The 17,200-nt window shown below is 40.2% G+C and overlaps 1 protein-coding gene across 5 annotated transcripts in view; it reads right to left on the bottom strand.

Moving 5' to 3' along the window:
• PBX1 (PBX homeobox 1) overlaps positions 1-17,200 on the bottom strand; it is a 437,616-nt gene that overhangs the window by 56,314 nt on the left and 364,102 nt on the right. For 3 of the 5 annotated variants that reach the window (XM_078641347.1, XM_078641363.1, XM_078641356.1), the window contains exon 7: positions 13,572-13,643. The exons of the other annotated variants lie outside the window; for them this stretch is intronic. In XM_078641347.1, coding sequence (XP_078497473.1) covers positions 13,572-13,643 — 72 coding nt within the window. The remainder of the gene's footprint in view (positions 1-13,571; positions 13,644-17,200) is intronic. 5 annotated transcript variants of the gene reach the window in all.

Genomic DNA, 17,200 nt, shown 5'->3' with positions numbered 1-17,200 from the left:
CATTTGTTAAACAGGACTTTAGCATCTGCCTCATCTTGTCTCACCTCCTCAAATTGCTGAATGAAAACAGTGAGAAGGAATTTTTTTTATGATACTACAGATTAACTAGCTATAGAAGTACATCACTTCATCGATTCCCCCAAAAACCTGCGGCAGTCAAGAACCAAAACTGGCCTGTAAGTCTATTATTAATGTAAAAGCCCCAGTAAAATAAATATTTTATAATTTGAAAAATGTTGCACTACTAGTTTAAAAAAGGTATTATTCAACAATGTTTTAATTATAAATTCAAATATTCAAAAGATCCTTCTCATAGGTAATATGACATGTTAGCCACGTAAGAGGGAATATCTTTTTAGCTAGCCTGCCTGCACTTTAAAAATGTTGTTAAAAAAGCAATCCACCCCTATTTTCCAAGTTTCTAACCAAAAATACACTTCTTGTTTGTATAGCTTTCTCATGGCTATGTTCATTCTGTCCCTCCTTAATGTGAGAGGCTGCTGCGGGGGATGGACTTCCATACACAATTTAAAAAACACAAGTCAAAGACTGAGTGTGAAAGGTTTGCTGAATATATAATCTCAAAATTAATGTTTCTTATAAATCCAATGCAAATACTGAGTAGGGCTATGGCATAATGAAAATTGGATGTGGTCATGGGATGACGCAAGGCTGTGCATATAAGTATGAAGTTAGTGTCTGCCTATAAAAACATTACTTGGATTAGAATGTTTTTAAAGGGCAGGCTCAGGTCCACGTCATCTCCCCACTCACGTCCAAAAAAGTCACTTGAACTTGTAAAAAAGTCAAGTGCATACATAAACATGTTTAGGTTTGATTGAATCAGGATATGTTTTGCCTCAGCTCCTTCAAAACCAAGGTTCTGACATTAAATAAAGTGCACTCTCCCTCATCCTACCTGCCACACTACCCTTCTTCCAAGAGGTACATTCTGATCAGTCTTTCCGATCTCAAATTAAAACCATCAATAAATTCCACCAGACACTACCAGTGGGAAACCTTACATACAAGATCCCTTATCACAACCTTACTTGGTCCTAGTAATGTGTCAACCAGACTACGGCAGAGCTCATAGACTAGAAAACTACAAGGAGTCCACATCCACATGGCTTACAGTATTTCGTCTCATTGGCCTCTGGTGTGGTAAAGGGTAAAGTTTGAGATCCTCGTTCAGGTTCATAAAGATGTCCTTAGCTTACAGGCTGAACAGATGCCTGAGGCTGGCATCCCCTAAATTACTGACCAATCAGGTAATCAAATACAAATGGTTCAGAGGGAGATTAGTCCATGCGCACAGATTGTTCCTCGGAAATCTCCTCCTGCGCCTCCACCTCAGGTGAGAAGACAAGTTTCTACCATCACAACAAGATGAAAACTGCCCCTTCCTATCAGCCAATGGTTCTCCCACCTAATAAGGGTGCGGGTCAATGGTGGACTACTCTTCGTTTGATTGTTGCTGCTAAGAGATCACACATTCCTGTTCCATTTATCCTAGCTTATCCCCGCTTTGCATGGAAGTGCTCTGAAGCAGAGCAAGCAACCTAGGAAAATCTAAATAAATCAAAAATATAACTCAATATACCTTTTAATCAATATACACCTCGAGGGCTGACTTTATTTATGCACCAACAATAAAGTTTGCTGAGGGTTCCTTATTTGAGGAAAAAACCACGCTAAGTAAACCTACTGAATAACGAAGACTAAGACATGAAAGATGAGTGACAACTCATAGCTGAAGAGGGAGGACTCGTTTTTGTTGTTGTTTGCAACCATAAAAAAAAGTGCCTGACTTTATGTGGTGGAATTTGAATGTGTGGGTGCCTGGGTTGATAGGTTTGAAGGTTAGGGAGGAGTGAACAACTTTTGAACTGCTCTCAGCTCATTTGGAACCATAGGATGTAGGCTTTGGCTGACATCTAATGCCATCAATCAATGAATCGAACTGGCTGAAGCAAAGAAATATTTTATTGGATATTGCAGCCGCAATATTGAAGGTTGCAGGACAACGAACCTGGTCAGGCATTTAAACTAGTCAATTACCAGTGTTCAATGTGGAAAGGCTCTATGCGTAAGATTCTTAGTAATCCCCACAATCAAATGCAATGATATCAAAATGCGTGCTCGAAGGAAGTAGGTAGCCACTTATAACCAAACAACGGACCAGAGAATTCTGATCCTACAACAGAAAACAAGATATCCTGAGCACTGCTCAATGTGTATTGTGAAATTAAAGTCCAGTCCGTCTTCTCTCCACTCGGTTATTTATTCTTGAGATAGAGATATTCTCATCACACGTCATTATTCATCCTTCTTATACATACTACAATGTTCTTCAAGTAACCAAAAAGGAGCCAACACGTATTTCGTCAGATATGATGCGTCCGCATCTCTGACTTCATCAGGGCGCTGTTCCTCTCTACAGTCCTCTATTCCGGACACTCCATAGAGATTTATAATCTTTCAGACCGAGTCTCCGAGAGTGCTCCTTCCTCATCTTTCGCTGGGTAGCTGGATTGGTCCTACCCCTACCTTTTGGATGATATATGAGAACCTGTCATCCAACCATCTTGTGGCAGTTTCACCATCTTGATGTACCTGTTGATGTGATGATATTGTTCTGTGTTGTATAGTATGAATGTTTGTGCTATCTGGAATGCATGCTAGTATGATTGTGTATTCTGATTGAGGCGTGTGGGACATGGTATATGTATAAATTTGTTGTTTAGTATTTTTGTTATGTATTTATTCTGCAAAGCTTGATAAACTGACTGTTGAGTGACTGGTTGAACTGTTATACATAGACAGAATGTTGGCTAATAGTTATAGAGTACAACTAGTACGCAATCAACTGTAAAATACTGTTATTAATAGTCCATACAAAGGTCAGGATATGCTACAAAAATTGGTACATGAATTTAATACATGAAATCAAATTTCTGCTGCTACAAAGGGCTTGCTCTCAATATAAGCGTCTTTAATCAATGTCAAATTATTTTTGTGCTGCACTCCATAAGCTTTGTCTTTAACATGGAGTGACGTGCTTCAACACGGGCACTTACTCAGCCTTTCTTCCACTGTAGTCTATTAATCAAGCATCACGGAACCAGGCAATAACACTTGGTAACCGCAGTGCTAGGAATCACAAAATCACAAGTAGAATTCCTTTGTCGTATTAATACTTTGCCTCTGAGAAATAAAGTGCATTTTAGAGACAAAGGGCCTCATTATGAGTTTGGCGGACAGGGTTACTCTGTCACAAACGTCACGGATATCCCTTCCGCAAAATTCCAGTTCCATTATATTCAATTAAATTTGGAATTTAGCAAATACAATATCCGTCATAATTGTGACGGAGTATCCCATCCACCAAACTTGTAATCAGACCCTTATTTTGCCATTTTTATTTGGCAATAGGGCTTAATTTAGTTTGCCTCCTTCGCTCTCTGTTTGTTGGTGATGTTCCCTGTGAGCGTAAGTGCTGCATAAGTTCTTTGCGAAGGCGCTTTTCATGGTTAAATTGGCAGCATTTTTCTGTAAATGAATGCAGTTGTTTACCAATCTTCGACACCATTTTAAAATGGCCTCGTCATTGCTGTGACAGCAGTTGTGGATACTGAAAGGAGCACAAGGACTGCAATGGTGAGGGCTGTAAATGCCAACAAGACTTGTTGCTGGTGGTAACCCGGCCTGCTAAAGTTATGAACTGCTGTGCTTTACACAGGCCCAGGAATCACGGGGAATATATTCTTAATAGAAAAATATAATATGCAGCTACTTAATAGTAACATTTTGACTTCTGATAGATTTTCTTATAGAAAGTTCATTCCAATTATTTTATTTGTCACTTTTTTGTAAGTATGTTATTATCTAGGGCCTATTAAATTTCATAAAGAACCTTAAATGCCAGCAACAGAATGTTAAATAAGAAGAGTAAAGAAATGCAGCCAGCAGATCCCACTACATTAACAAAGGGGCAAACAAGGTTGTTTTTGTTGGTGGAAAGCAGAAGAAAAACTGTGCACCTTTGCTACTGACATGCATGAGCACACTGCACGTCTTGTCCTCCTCTGATGTCATTTCCTGTTTCAAAGGTTGAGACACTTAACAAAAAACTCGACATAAAAATGTTTGTATAGGTAGGAAGAATGGCAGATCAGGCAAGTTAAACATTCATTGTAAGGAACATATCATATGATTTTTTTCTTTCTAAATATAAATGTCTCCTAGAAGAAAACGACTTTTTGCTGAAAAGGGGGGATTACCCACCCTGCACAGCTCAGTATTGTACACAACAGAGCCAACGGCCATTTTGTGTCTTCTTAGCTTCGGAACACAATTAGCTAAATGATATGCTGATCCCAGAGAACAACTTGTGCAGACAGTAGAGCACTTAGAGAACGTACTTATGTAATTTCAACAGAAAAAGCGTGTGCCATGGCTGATAGTCTCTTAGTCAGTTCGAGAAGACAGAACGTCTTGTGATGGTGCAGGAGGTAACAGTCAAGACAGCTCACTTTTGCTTTGCCGGCAATGTAACACTGCCCCATTTTATGGACAAACCTACGCTTAACCACAGAGGACTTTGGTTTAACTTTGTACCTGACAGCGTACTCGACTTTAGTTGTCAAGAGATTCAGGTGCAAATTCAGCCGTATCAATATTCACCTCACACAACTCACCGCTTACAAACCTATCATCAGTGCTGATTCTTCTCATCATTTTCACATTGTGTCTCACTAGTGCACTGGAGGAAGGACTCCTCTGCAGGCTAGAGGGCAGCAGTAGGTCGTTCAACCAACCTACACATACCAGTGGTAGGCTTTACTATGATATATACATTTCAGAGCAGATAACTAAGCACTCGATGATCCAACCTACCCATGAAATGTTAATAAACCAGAGCGCATGGAACTGCTAGCACCACACAGTTTAGGATTCCAACCCTCATATCATCATATGCTCTTGTGACAATAATGTGAATCGTATTTGACTCGCTATCGTAAAGAAAGGACTAGTTCTAAGGCAAAGCAATATGAGGTAAGCTTCTTGGATCTCTCAAGCTGACAGCACCAAATTAGCGGTAGAAGAAAATTGTTCCACAATGCCAGAACATTGGGGTAACAACATTACTGTAAGAGGTCTACTTAAATAAAAATTATTTAACTTTTCCTTTTTTAATTTGAGGCCTTTTATATGGCATGGACCGCTCTCTATGGGGGAGTTACATCTAACAATATTCTAGCTGGAACAGCATCTAGAGTGCAGGATTATGTACATCAAAAAGTATGATGTGATTAGGGAGTACCATGAGAACATTTCATTAGGACAGCCCATTGTACTAGACACATGTAATTTTATTTTGTAGCATATTTACACAGTGTTGCAATTTGAGACTCAGTAGGATAAAGTGATTTGCCAATATTTTTGCTGAAGTTGTGGAACAGAGATTCGAACCCAAGTCTTTACATTTGGGAGGCAAGGTCAAAAATTACTTCTCTTCCCAAACTTTCAGCCCACAAATAATACTTGGATCAGTATACCATACTTTTCGGAAACGACAAAACCGACTGCCTTGCCTAATTAATTCACGGGTCTTCCTCTTGCAACCATTTGACAATGCGTCCCAAACAGGGTTCTCCCTAATGCAGCAATGAATTTCAGAACACCACAAAACCCGTGTGATGTTATAGCACCTTTTGAGCTAAGACTGTGACTTCTGTGAATACCATACAGTTTTGAAAAGTAATGTATCAAATGATTAAATTACGCTAGTCGTATATACATCAAGCACCAAAGTTGTGACATCTATGTGACAAAACATAGTTTATTCTTTGTGTAAAATAAAGCCATTACACCCACTTTGCTTTGCATGACCAACATGGAAAGCAGTGCTTTCAACATTCGATACAGCAACCCTATAGAAAGCAGTGCTTTCAACATTCAATACAGCAACACTATACATAGCCTTATAGCCCAATGCTGAGGGCTATATTGTTTGTTAAAATCCATGAACGAGTGAGAGGGCATTTAACAATCAGTATAGCCAGTGGCAGAAGGGCTATAATGTTATTAGAACATTCCACCCACCGTGGGTAGAATGTTCTAAATTAGAAAGGGAGAAATAGGAAGACAAACATTGGAATGAAGAAGCTCCAGTGGCTTAGGAAGGGGGGTGCGGTGGGTCCGGCCCGCCCCCGGTGTCATCACTGAGTGGGGGTGACAACATGGCAAAAATATGTGTTTCTGCTCTTTTGTGTAGCCGTGGGTACCACCTGACCTTGCTATTCCACTGAGGAGCTCCGGGCTTATACCAGGCAATATAAGCCCGGAGCTACTCTATTGTCTTCAATGGAGCTCCCAACATTCCAGTGTTCTAATATCATGTAATCTGAACACTTTATAATTTTCCCGCTGAACAGCAAAATTAACAACAGCAAAGCAGCACTGTTTTTGAGATGTTAATCTGAACTTGCACTCTTGTTACTTGTTTTACTGTACAGGATTTATTAAGCACGAGGGTTACTGACATACAACCAGCAATGCTATTGGATTTCAAAAGCAGGCGTGTCACTGACATACAATGCAGCAATGCTATGGGATTTCAAATGCAGGAGTGTCACTGACATACAAATCAGCAATGCTACAAGATTTCAAAAGCAGGAGTGTCACTGACATACAAATCAGCAATGCTACGGGATTTCAAAAGCAGGAGTGTCACGGACAAACAAAGCAGCAGTTCTACAGGATTTATACAGCAGGAATATCACTGAAATGCAAACCAGCAATGTTACAGGATTTTTATACCAGGTGTGTCACTGATACACAAAGTAGCAATGTTAAGGGATGTATAAACCAGGAGTATCACTGACATACAAAGGAAATACAAGGAGATGATGGACGGAGCGCTGAAACTTTTTGGACACTCACCCCCAGTCACATATCTGGGTTGAATCCATCATCTTTCTTTAGCTCACTTCGCCACCACAGTTCAGACCCAGCCATATGCAAATCAGTCTTGATCCTGTCCCTCATAGGAACAGTCCAGCCCGAACTGCCAAGCCAGGTCTTGCCTGGACCGGAAACAAGCATTCTGGGACCGGTTTCAGGGTAACACCCCTCATCAGCCAGGCTAGCTTGAATCCAGTGGCAAAGTGAGCAAGGGACCCATGTCTGGGCATACCCTGCCAACCTAGGGCGAACAAAGCAAACACAAGGTGGTGTTGGATGGAGAAATGAAACTTTTCAGACACTCACATACAAAGCAGCAATGTTACGGAAATGAATGAAGCAGGAGTGTCAATTATACACAAAGCAGCAATGCTACAGGATTTATAAAGCAGGAATGTCACTGAGATAAAAACCAGCAATGCTATGGGATATATAAAGCAGGAGTGTCACTGACATACAAAACAGCAAAGCTATGGGATTTCAAAAGCAGGAGTGTCACTGACATACAAAACAGCAATGCTATGGGATTTATAAACCAGGAGTGTCACTGACATAGCAGTAATGTTACAGGACCTACATACTCTGACTGACAAAACAAACAGTTGCATTATAGGACGTGGAATGCAGAAGTCTTGCTGATAAAGCATATGCACTACAGGATATATGAAATGTGTGAAGCATATGAAAAAAGCAAAACTGTTGCAGGGCATGTAAAGTAGATAGGTTACTGCTTTATGAAGCAATACGTTAACAGGAGTTAGGAGGTTGAACTGTTATCATATATGAAGCAGAGGTTTTAATGAAATAATTCAGAAGGGGTTCTGATTTAAAAAGAACAGTTTCAATAAACAGCAGCAACGTTAGGGAAAATAAACTTTTAGCGGCACTGACAATGCAGCGCAGAAGTATAACAAGTACAGTGGCACCAGGGCCCACAGGCATGAGGGACCCACTTGCGCCTGATTATTCTTGTATTTGACTAGTCCGGCAGTGGTCAAGGGACCCACTTTTAATTATATGCAGTGTGGCCCATGGCACCCTTTCTGCACTATTGAATCCAGAAAGTTGCAGACATGTTAAGCAGTTGCATTAAGGGCTCTATGGCAGCTACAATAAATTTGTGTTCAGGAGAAGTGATTTTGTCATTAAACTCACCACCCGAGACGCAAAGAACACTGCAGTTATTGCCATGTTAAAGCCTTATTAATACTGATATTTAAAACCGCCGAACATACTGTAGGCATGTAAAGTAGCCACGACTGCCATCAAGCTTCAATGGCACATGAAGCAGCAATGTTACAGACAAAAAGCAGCAGTGTTATCCAGATACACAGAAACAGTTCTGCATGTAAGTGAGGCAGTATGATGCCTGAGACATTGAGAAACCGCAATGAAAGAAAACAAAACAGGATTTCTAGCGCTATGCAGGGAAACCTTCTTCTTGGCATGTACTATGATATGTAAAGTACTTGGGTTAATGGCACTGTCGCACAAGCATACATAGAAATTGCCACTGGTACGTAAAGTGTAAGGTAGCAGGTGTACGAGGAAGCACAGTAGACAATATACTAACATTTAACAAAGAATTTGCTGTGAAAACATTGATGTATTCATTTTGATAACAAGCATTTGCAAAGCAATCGGTCTCGCCTTAGGGACTTTATATGTATTTAGCTATGCAGCACATTAGCCTGGGTGCAGACACACCTACTGTTCTTTAACATGGAGGGAAAGTAAGCACCAAACTACGTGACACGCCAGGTATGGGAACACACGGAGAGAAATATTGCCTTTCAGTTGGAAATGATATAGTCCAAACCTCTGTTTTTATCATAAAATCAGGGCCTTCACCCTCGCCTTCACCTCTGTTTTTATCATAAAATCAGGGCCTTCAGTGGTCATAGCACTGAAAATACAAGATTTAAAAAAAATTTATTGTCTACAGGTCCTCGTTGAAGAAATTTCTATAGACTGGAATCCAGAGAATGCTAAAGTGATTCTGGTATTTTACTGACCTCTGCTGGTTGTTTGCTATCAAGAAAGTTAAATAGAGGCAGTTGCCAAATTAAATAAAAAAATAAAGTCCCTCAGCAGACAGCAATTCTGATATTTTACTGGCCTCAGCTGATCATTTTCTATCAAAAAAGTTAAATAGAGGCAGTTGAACAGAAAAAAGTCCTGAAGCGGAAGGGGGGTAGTAAACTATGGATTACGGAAGTTTACAGGTAAGTAAACATATAAATAAAATTTTTAAAATGTAGTTGCGCGCACTGCATCTCATTTGGGGATGCAGTGCACCCAACGAAATTTGTTTTATTTATTTATATGTTTACTTACCTGTATACCTCCGTAATCCATAGTTTACTACCCCCCACCCTAACCCTCCCCCTCTCCATGTCACCGCCCGGCAGGTACTCCCACTACCGACTGCATAAAATATGCACTTTGCAAAGTGTACTGATGGAACTCTATTAATGCAAATGACTGTGATTTTATTCAACGTTTTCGAAACATTCAGCTAATTGACTGATTCGGAAATCATGTATATATGTATGTGCTTTTATGGTGATTTTTAATCATCGAATAAAGAATCCTTGAATTGAATTGAATTGACTGATTCGGAAATCTACATTTATAAAGTTTGTCAACGTTACCTCCACTTCACTTACAGAGAGACTGATATATGCACAGCCACCAGCTAATCCACGAACTGTGTCTGAATGTGCACATGTGGTTCAAGCATTTTAATTTATCATTTTATAGGGTTTTCCCAGTGTAATCATTTAATTTACCAAAAGTGGAGACTAGATGGTGAAAAATGAGCGAATTGCCATATGATATTTCTTTTTTCGCTGGAACCGAAATTACTAATGCCATTCATAGGAGTTTAGACCAAAATTAATTGAAATCGAACTACATTTATCAAATTAAAAACAGAAAGAACAAGTAAAACTACACTTAGTCAAATCTGGCCACTCAATCTGTTCCAGTTTTTTTTTTTATTGGACTGGAAACGGAATCCTGTTTCCTTTGTTGGGTGGTTATTTCAAAAGTTTGCTACACTATCCACGAACGAAATATTTTAGATGTATTTTTCAATCATACGGTAATGACCTATAATTCTAAGAAGGCTCTCCCACTGGAAAGTCTTGTCTTGCCTGTTGTGTGAATATTTACATTAGAAATTTACACTTCCATTATTAGAACCCCAACACTACCACTGTTCTTACAGTGAGGACTTTTGTTCTGTTACCAGCCACGGCCCGTGGAGGGAGTTTCGGTGGGGCGGAGAGGCGGGGCGGGGGAAGGGCGGGGCGGGGGAAGGGCAGGGTGGGGGGTGCTAAAAACCAGCATATGGATAATTGAAGGTAAGTAAACAATTTAATAAATAAAACAAATTTCGTAGCGCGCCCTGCATCGCAAAATGTGATGCAGGGTGCGCTACGAAATTAGTTTTATTTATTAAATTGTTTACTTACCCTCAATTATCCATACTCGCCAGTTGCTAAAGAAGGCCAGCCACATAATGCACTGTTTGCCACATAATTTTCAGATTTCAAAAAAGTCATGTAACTCAACCATATCAAAAATAAATTAAATACAAGTTTCCACATGTGGGGCTGCACAGCGGCAGACACTTTGCATTGTTTAATAGGTACCCTCTCAGGTGATGACTGCTGTATTTAGGTTTTAAACTAGGTCTAATGAAGTTAATCCTTTGCCCAGACTGTGCTAAATTGTCAAAATAGATAAATAACATTACCACAGAACGTGCCAACATTATGCACCATTATTTGCCTTTTGTTGACACATAACTTAGCCAACGTTGCCACATAGTTTGACCCTTCACTGCCAAATAATTCCAGTGGCCCTGGGCTAAATGCACAAAGACTGATATTTGCTTTTTAAATTTGGGAATTTTTACAGAGTCTGTGTTTAAAACTCGGGTGTCTCTTGTGTATCTGACGATTAATTTTAGCCCGGGTGTAACGAGAAGCAGAATGTTTGAAAAGCAGAATTTAGGAATTTGGAGTGTTTGAAGCAATAATATTTAGCCATATCCGTACAAATCCTTATTCATTTACTAGACATAAAATAACTTAAGTTGACATGACAATAAGGCAAATGGCCCAAATGTGAAAAGTACAGAAGAAATTCTTCAAGTAAGATTGCACTTCAGCCTTATCTAGGCAAACCATTATTGATCACAACTTCAACAATGACATTAGAGACTAAATCACAGATTACGTCAAAAACGGACATCACAAGTGATGAGGGCATGGATATAACTGGCCAAAAATCCAGGCATAAACAATTGCATCATCAAAGATCTAGCGATCATATTTAATGTTGACACTAACACCCTTGAGGACAAGATTGCATGCATTGTGACATTTGAGAAGTTCTAAAAAATACAGACGTATAGAGTGGAACAGTTAAACACTTTTGTGATAATAGGGTTTTATTTAAAATGCCACAGTACATCCATCTCTTACTGTAAAATGTCCTTTATACATTCTTCTAGGAGCGATGATTTCTGTGCATTTTATTAGTGTCAATAATCACTCTACATATTACTGTTTTCCATGTTTCATATTAGGTCTCATCTGGTGGATAAGTAAACATTCCACACTCTCAGAATGTTAACCTTTTCCCACACCCTGCTAGCAGTCATTCATCCAAGACATGTGTTTCACACTTGGGGCCTTAGCTAACTACGGTTTGATCTTTATGGACCTGCATGTGCATCAACCCTTCTCAATTGAATGCCACCAATGTTCTAATGTCAAAGTAAACACCCACATTACCCAAAAACTCGTTATATCTGTAAGCCTCACATGTTCTTTTCTTACCACTACTAACTTCAACTTCTTTTATCCCCATTCAGTGAGGTTGAAAGGGCTATGAGATCTCTTCCACATAACCTTTAAACACCAGCATGCATACGAGCAGCACGATGTTCGCCGTGATGTAACCGGACCATGTGTCAGGATCTTACACACTTCAACCAAATCTGTTCACACACTTCTACAACAAAACATGACATTCCACCAGTATTCAGTCCTGACAGAGTACCTCAATGTCACAGTGGTGGCAAGTGCATGTTAAACAAGTATCAAGTAACATAACTCACATATGTTTGGTTGAGATTTCATCATCTAACATAGTTATTGGAACTTTGGATAGAGGTTTGGCCCCAAATGGCATCTGTAGAAACATCAGCAATCTAGTAATTGACGTTTAAATGCAGTGGATTTCCCACTGATTGTATGAAACAAGATATACATCAATCTGGCAAAACAAAAAAGAATTTCTGTTGGTCAAACTCTAAATTACTCCTTTATCAGTGGTCAACCCAGGGATCAATAAACTTCTTAAAAACGATGGGCATTAAGTTAAGAGCTGTCTTAACTTATCATTCTCTGAGACCGAACAAGCAATGATGCTTTCCAATATCAAGCTGACTGTTCTTGACAGTTGGCATTTTATGTGCCACTGTCACTTCTTAACCACTGAATATTCTCACCTGATAGAGTATATACACGTACCGCCTGTTGATCTGGGAAGTACGTTGGCGTGTAAGGCCTGATTTACAGATTGCTCTTACAAATACGGTTTACAATTATGCAAGGAACGCCAAACAAAATTACCAAAATGATGAATAGAATTAAAACCGCATGAGTGAAACTATGACTTGTATGATGCCAGGTTTGAACACTAAAGCCAGCATGCACTTTCCCTTAGATTATTTAAGAAGTAAGAATATGTAAAATGACATCAAGGCACACATGCTGGAATTTTCACAATCCTGAAACTCTAAAATATTTCCTGAGAGATCCTCACCTCTTCCAATCATCCCCATCAAGAACATCTACTTTTCATATGTGTAAATCCTTGGGACTGTAGTTGTTTGCTTTCTAAATCTAAACTCAGATGCTATAAAACTACAATCTATCAAACAGAATGTTTAATATCTTGCACACAGATGAGGTGGAGGGAATGCTGATGCCAATGAAGCCATCTCTAGATCTTCTCTGAGGATGAGAAAACAGGATTTTTGTATATGTACGTGTATATATATATATATATATATATATATATATATATATATATATACACTCGCTCCAAAACACACACTAGGTGCACTCTCAGGCGGGTGCTACTCAAATGCGGGGGTGCAGCCGCATACCAATTACAGCTCCAACTCTCCACCAAATCCAGGGAAATCTCAAAGGAAGACAGCACTCGCGGGGGCAGGTTCCGTAAGTTTATTTACACAGAACGCTGGCACTCAACAACATTGCTGTTGAGTGCCAGCCTTCTGTGTAAATAAACTTACCGAACCTGCTCCCGCAAGTGCTGTCTTCCTTTGGGATTTCCCTGGATTTGGAGGAGAGTTGGAGCTGGTATATACATATACACACACACACACACACACACACACACATATATTTTCATAAAATAGCATTCTAACTTTGATATGGCTTCACTGGAAACAGAAGACACTCTAAAAATAGCTGTAAAGAAATCCCAATCCCAAAGAGAACTCTTTTCTCACTGTAGGCCTTTCAGTCCCATACAGCCAATGCATGCATACTAACCGAGATTCTGTGGCGTGATGAACTGCGATTTATTTTGCGGCTGCGGAGTCCCCAGTTCCTGCTGTTTGCTTCCTGGATGAGACAGACAGTAAAGCCAAGAATTTCAAGGGCACTTTGTGGTGCAAGGGTGGGAGGAGAAGGGAGGGAGAAAGAGGGCAGGGCTTGGAAGGGGACGATAACGGCTCAGGGTACAGAGAAGGTACAGAAATATCAACATCTTACAAGTTTCAAGTGTGGAAAGGGTGCTTATGATGGCTCCGTGTTCATTGTGACAATTTTGTTTGGAATTTGGTTTTGTGTACTTCCTAACATGAAGCACTGTAGAATTCAGCCTCCCTACTCACTTTGGAACACACGTATAAACTGTCTATATTTTCGGATTTTGAAAACAAATATGAATTAATCACAGCCAGGGGAGGTCATGTTTGGGCAATGCAGTGGTCTGCATGTGTGTTTAAATTGTGTTGCTAAAACTTTCTTGATCAAGGCAAGTTGATAGGGTGACATTCAACTATTACCAGCTGACCCATTCCGATTAGAAGTTAACACACTTCTAAAATTCAAGTTTGTCAAAAATAAGGCAAAGCGGCACTGTGAGAAATCTCTACAGTCTGAGCTGTCTCAATGAAACTTAGTGTTGTGGGGGGTGGATTAATGAAAAAGCATTCAGTCCATAATTTTTTAAGTGAGTCTCTCTAAATGGGCATCCAGCTAAATGTTTTTTTGAGCATGCGGAGAATGTTGAAGCAGGATGATGAAACGGCGTTGACTTGTCTGGTCATCGAGAGTGAGGAGTCCAGGATGACGCCCAGGTTCCGTGCGTGGTCCGTCGGGATGGGTGCTTTTCCAAGGGCCTCTGGCCACCAAGAGTCATCCCAGGCGGAGGGGGAGGTGCCTAAGATGAGGACTTCTGTTTTGTCTGAATTCAGTTTCAGACGGCTGTGCTTCATCCACTCGGCTACTTCTTTCATTCCTTCGTGTAAGTTGGTTTTGGCAGTGTTAGGGTCTTTGGTGAGTGAGAGGATCAGTTGAGTGTCGTCAGCGTAGGAGATGATGTTGAGATTGTGTTGGCGGGCGATGGCCGCAAGGGTGCTCATGTATACGTTGAAGAGGGTGGGGCTGAGTGACGATCCTTGTGACACGCCGCAGATGACTTCAGAGGACTCAGACTTGAATGGTGGGAGGCGGACTCTCTGGGTTCTTCCGGTAAGGAACGAGGTGATCCATTCCAGTGCTTTTCCTTGGATTCCGATGTTTTTGAGGCGCTGTAGAAGGGTGCTATGACAGACTGTGTCGAAGGCAGCGGAGAGGTCGAGGAGGATGAGGGCGACTGTGTCTCCATTGTCCAGAAGAGTTCGAATGTCGTCTGTTGCTGCGATAAGTGTGGTCTCAGTGCTGTGTTTGGCTCGGAAGCCGGACTTCGTTTCCCAGAAGTCCCGGTATCCCGCGCCGCCTGTCACCTGGCCGCTCTCCCTGCTAGCCTGGCCCCGCCTTTACCGCCTTTACCTTGAAAAGGAACTTGGAAGCTGGGATCAGCGGGACACTTGACCGACTGTGCTGATTGCTGCAGTGGGCTCTTCTAGCCGTTTCTTCTTCTGGACCAAGACATCAGTCATAAGTTTTCTGTGGCGTAGAGACTCACCTCACAGCTAGAGTTGCTTGTGTTGCTTTTAGAAGAGGTATGGTCTAGCTCTTCCGGCTAAACTGCTTCTTCATGGCGGGTCCAATAGTGATTTGCATATGGTTGGTCCCCATATGTAATAGCACAGATGCTCTGAAAGGATTGAGTGGAGAGAGCCCTATATTTATCACCAGTGTGGGAGTTTGATTCAGGTATTTAATAATCAATTAATTAATAATACACATATTAGACCACATGCATCTGTCTCCCTATGTGATCTGACTGGGTCAAAGTTCTAAGGTGTTAATAGGTGACACAAGTGCCCTTGGCACTGGGGTTTTATTGGTGCTCTAAACTGTAAAGATGTAAATAGAATATCACAAAACAACAAATCACCTCAAAGTAGTGGACAACTGCCATGCTAAAACCACAATGGTCTAATATTTTAACACGCCTTCAGAGTTTTGATCTGCAGTCAGGGCGTCCACTAATGGCAATGCTCAGTTTTAAACAATCTTTTTTTTTTAAGATTCAAATTAATTCATTTAGTTCATTCATAAGGCAGTTTAAGTGGCAGAATCTCATGCTTGGTCTGTGATTGATTTGCACGAGTCCTTGCAAATCCAGCCCTATTTAATGCCTATTTCTTGGCTCGCATGAAGGAAACATTTTTAAAATGAAGACTTGGCATATACCCAACCAAGCTGACCTGGATACAACAATGGCCAACTACAGAATGTAGACTGTGCGGGTGGTCGTGTGAAAACTTATTACATATAGTGTGGGCATGGCCTAAATTGCTTAAAACATGTTGTGCACTATTAAAACCTTTATTCCTCAAGGCTGGGGTAAGATCAGCCCACCAGGCCCTTATGTTATGCTTATCGCCTGAAATTATTCCATCGGTATGTCAAATGATAAAAAATAATTAACAATTGCGGAAAAACGGCTGCTGTCTGTAGTTTACATCTACTCGTGTATACCTAATGTTAACAGAATATTTTAATGGTTCCGAAAATATAAGGCAGTTGTTTTTATGCTACAGACACTTTGAATATCTTTGCAGTTTGACATAATGATTTTATTTTTAGGCAACTTTGGTAGTCAGTCTTTAAAGAGTATATGAAAGCATAGAGCCACTTTATTGCTTATTTGAACAATGTTACATAATGTTTAAAGCTCTCGCACTTAGGCAACGTCGGTAATCAGACTCTTAAGAGTATATGAAAGCATAAAGGCACTTTATTGCTCATTTGCACAGTGGTACATAATGGTTACAGTTCTCGCACTTAGGCACTTTATAGCATTTCTGCACCATGTTACATAAGGTCTATAGTTTTTTATTGTATATTCCTGGGAATCTGACCATAATACGTTATTGGTTTTATGATTAATGAGCGACTGGGATGAAAGATGTGTATATGTGGTATCAATGTTCTAGTACCGCATGTAAACATAGAAACATTTTTTGTGTGCACAGATCTATATTGATCGGCGAGTTAGGGAATTGTTTCCTTTTTATCCATGATATTAATGTTTTAATTGCAATGATTTTTATTAATCAAGCAATAAAGAACTATTCACCACACGTTCACAATGGTCTAATGCAAATCAGACAAGGTGAGAACTGCATGTGCTCCAGATGGAGATGGATTCAGTCCCAAAAGCATGCACTTTCCTAGAATATATGTATCAAATGAAAATACAAAGGGATTCAGTGGTTCCTTGAGGAAGACAGTTATCCCACAAATCTTCTGTTTAGTATTTATGCCGGGCAGGTATTAAATCACTTTTGGTTGCTTGAATGTCAGTGATTTGCCAAGGACACGTATGCAGTACACACTTAGTTGCCCATCTGGGAGGTGTCTATCAATGTATGCCTTGTATAAAGAACATACAGTCTCTGCCTAAAATTATCAAGTATTGTCTGAAACTGGAAACAAAAATTTGGCTTCCTCAAATTTTGAGTAAACACACAGTTTTGTGTCCTTATCAATTATGGTGTTGG

This window comes from Lissotriton helveticus, chromosome 1_1 (assembly GCF_964261635.1).
Source record: "Lissotriton helveticus chromosome 1_1, aLisHel1.1, whole genome shotgun sequence".
Classification (NCBI taxonomy): Eukaryota; Metazoa; Chordata; class Amphibia; order Caudata; family Salamandridae; genus Lissotriton; species Lissotriton helveticus.
Note: the sequence above shows the minus strand (reverse complement) of the source record. Positions and strands in the feature narration are given on the sequence as shown.